At 40.2% G+C, this 1939-nt stretch overlaps 1 protein-coding gene across 1 annotated transcript; it reads right to left on the bottom strand.

Moving 5' to 3' along the window:
- Positions 1–282: 282 nt before the first annotated feature.
- On the bottom strand, positions 283–1026 carry LOC149576608 (uncharacterized). Its single transcript, XM_089794782.1, has one exon. The coding sequence runs from the start codon at positions 1024–1026 to the stop codon at positions 283–285; it is 744 nt and encodes a 247-aa protein (XP_089650908.1).
- Positions 1027–1939: the final 913 nt, after the last annotated feature.

Raw genomic sequence — 1939 nt, 5'->3', positions numbered from 1 at the left:
TCTTATGCAAAAAGCAGTCTTATGGATGTCACTCTCCACAATCCTCAACTGGTGATATCCTGACTTCAGATCAATCTTTGAAAATAGTTGAGCACCTTGAAGCTGGTCAAATAAGTCATCAATTCTAGGAACTGGATAACGGTTCTTAATGGTTAGCTTATTAAGCTAGCGGTAGTCTATGCACAACCTCAAGGATCCATCCTTCTTCTTGACAAAGACAACTGGTGCTCCCCATGGTGAGACACTAGGACGAATGTGCCCCTTCTCCAAGAGTTCTTATAGCTAAATCTTGAGCTCATTGAGCTCATTAGTAGTCATCTTATATGGAGCTCTAGATACTGGTTGGGCCCTTGGAACCAAATCAATATGGAAATCCACTGTCCTGGGTGAAGGCATACCCGATAATTTAGAAGGAAATACATCTCTAAACTCTTGTAACGTTGGGTAATCCTCGAGACATGGCGCATTCTCCTCTCCCTCAAGATCATTAATGGTAATAGCATACAACTGACACCCTTTTCTCATACATCGCTTAATCTGCATAGCGGAGATCATGCGGAGGGACACAGGTCTTTGAATGCCTGAAATCACTATAGGTGTACCGTGATCATCATTACACTTCACCTCCTTCTTCCTACAATCCACCTTGGCATGGTGAGCACGTAGCCAATCCATACCAAGGACTACATCATATGATCCTAAGGGGGTGCTACGTAGATCTGTACAAGTAGTGATATCCCCAATCTGAATAGGACAATTCCGGACCATGGATCTAACCAATACCTTAGCACCTAAGGCTAACTCTACATCCCAACTAACATCCTGCTTAACTGCCACCAGCCTACAATGCTCCACAACTAAGGGTGATACAAAAGAATTAGTAGCTCCTGGATCAAACAATATAGATATACTTCTACCACCAATAATACTTGTAGCCTCTATCACAATAGCGTGAGCCTTATTGCGTATATCCTCTGCAATAAGAGCCCTCTCCACTGTAGCTCTGAAGCCTACTGGTGTTGCCATGCGAACCTATCCTGCAATCGAGGAATTAAGACCTCTAATGAAATGGTTAATCCAGAGCTTCTCATCTCTCATATAGTCAACATAAGGGAGGAGCTCTAAAAACTTATTCTCATACTGTGTTACTGTCAATCCCCTTTGTTGTAAGTCATGGAACTCATCAATATTTCACTGCCTGTAATGCTTTGATAAATATCTCTCTCTGAACCTTTGTAGGAAGGTATCCCAAGTGAGAGTGTCCATATCAATATCCCCCATAGCCTTCTCCTCATCCCGCCATTTGGAGGTTGGTCCTCGCAAAAGGTGTATAGCAAAACGGGCCCTTACATTGCTCCCAAAAGGACGCAACCCATAACATCTCCCCAAACATAACAAGAAGGATTCTACCTCTGAACCATCTGTGGACCCATGAAAAGGGGGTGGCTAAAGATGAAGCAATTCTTAAATCTCGTCTCCTATATCCCAGGGTGCTCTCGGTACAGGTCGAAGTTCTACCTGTGCATCTCGTGCACGTCTACCACCTCGTCCACGCCTACGGGCGTTACGAGTGACCACTGGCATCCTACAAAAAAAGAGTTTAAGAGTCAGGGTCAAGAAGCTTTAAAGTTCATTATTAGAGTCTCAAACAACTAAGACAAAGTAATTCCTCTTCTTCTTTTTTTCTTTTTTTTTGTGAGGAATCATGGCCAAAGTCAACTTAGGGTGAGTGTCCTGCCACCATAGTTTCTTAGCCAACATCCCACATTGGTTAGATATATTAAAGTGTTATCTTCCATTGCATATGCATATATGTATATTTATTTATTTATTCATTATTTTTAATTATTATTATTTTTTAAAATATTTTATTATTATTATTTTTTTTAAAAATATTTTATTATTATTATTTTTTTAATATTTTTCTAAATTTATTTAT

Source organism: Cupressus sempervirens, chromosome 1 (assembly GCF_028749045.1).
Source record: "Cupressus sempervirens isolate cs-2001-9-10 chromosome 1, ASM2874904v1, whole genome shotgun sequence".
Taxonomy (NCBI): Eukaryota; Viridiplantae; Streptophyta; class Pinopsida; order Cupressales; family Cupressaceae; genus Cupressus; species Cupressus sempervirens.
The sequence above is the reverse complement of the archived record's forward strand: the minus strand, read 5'-3'. Positions and strand labels throughout refer to the sequence as shown.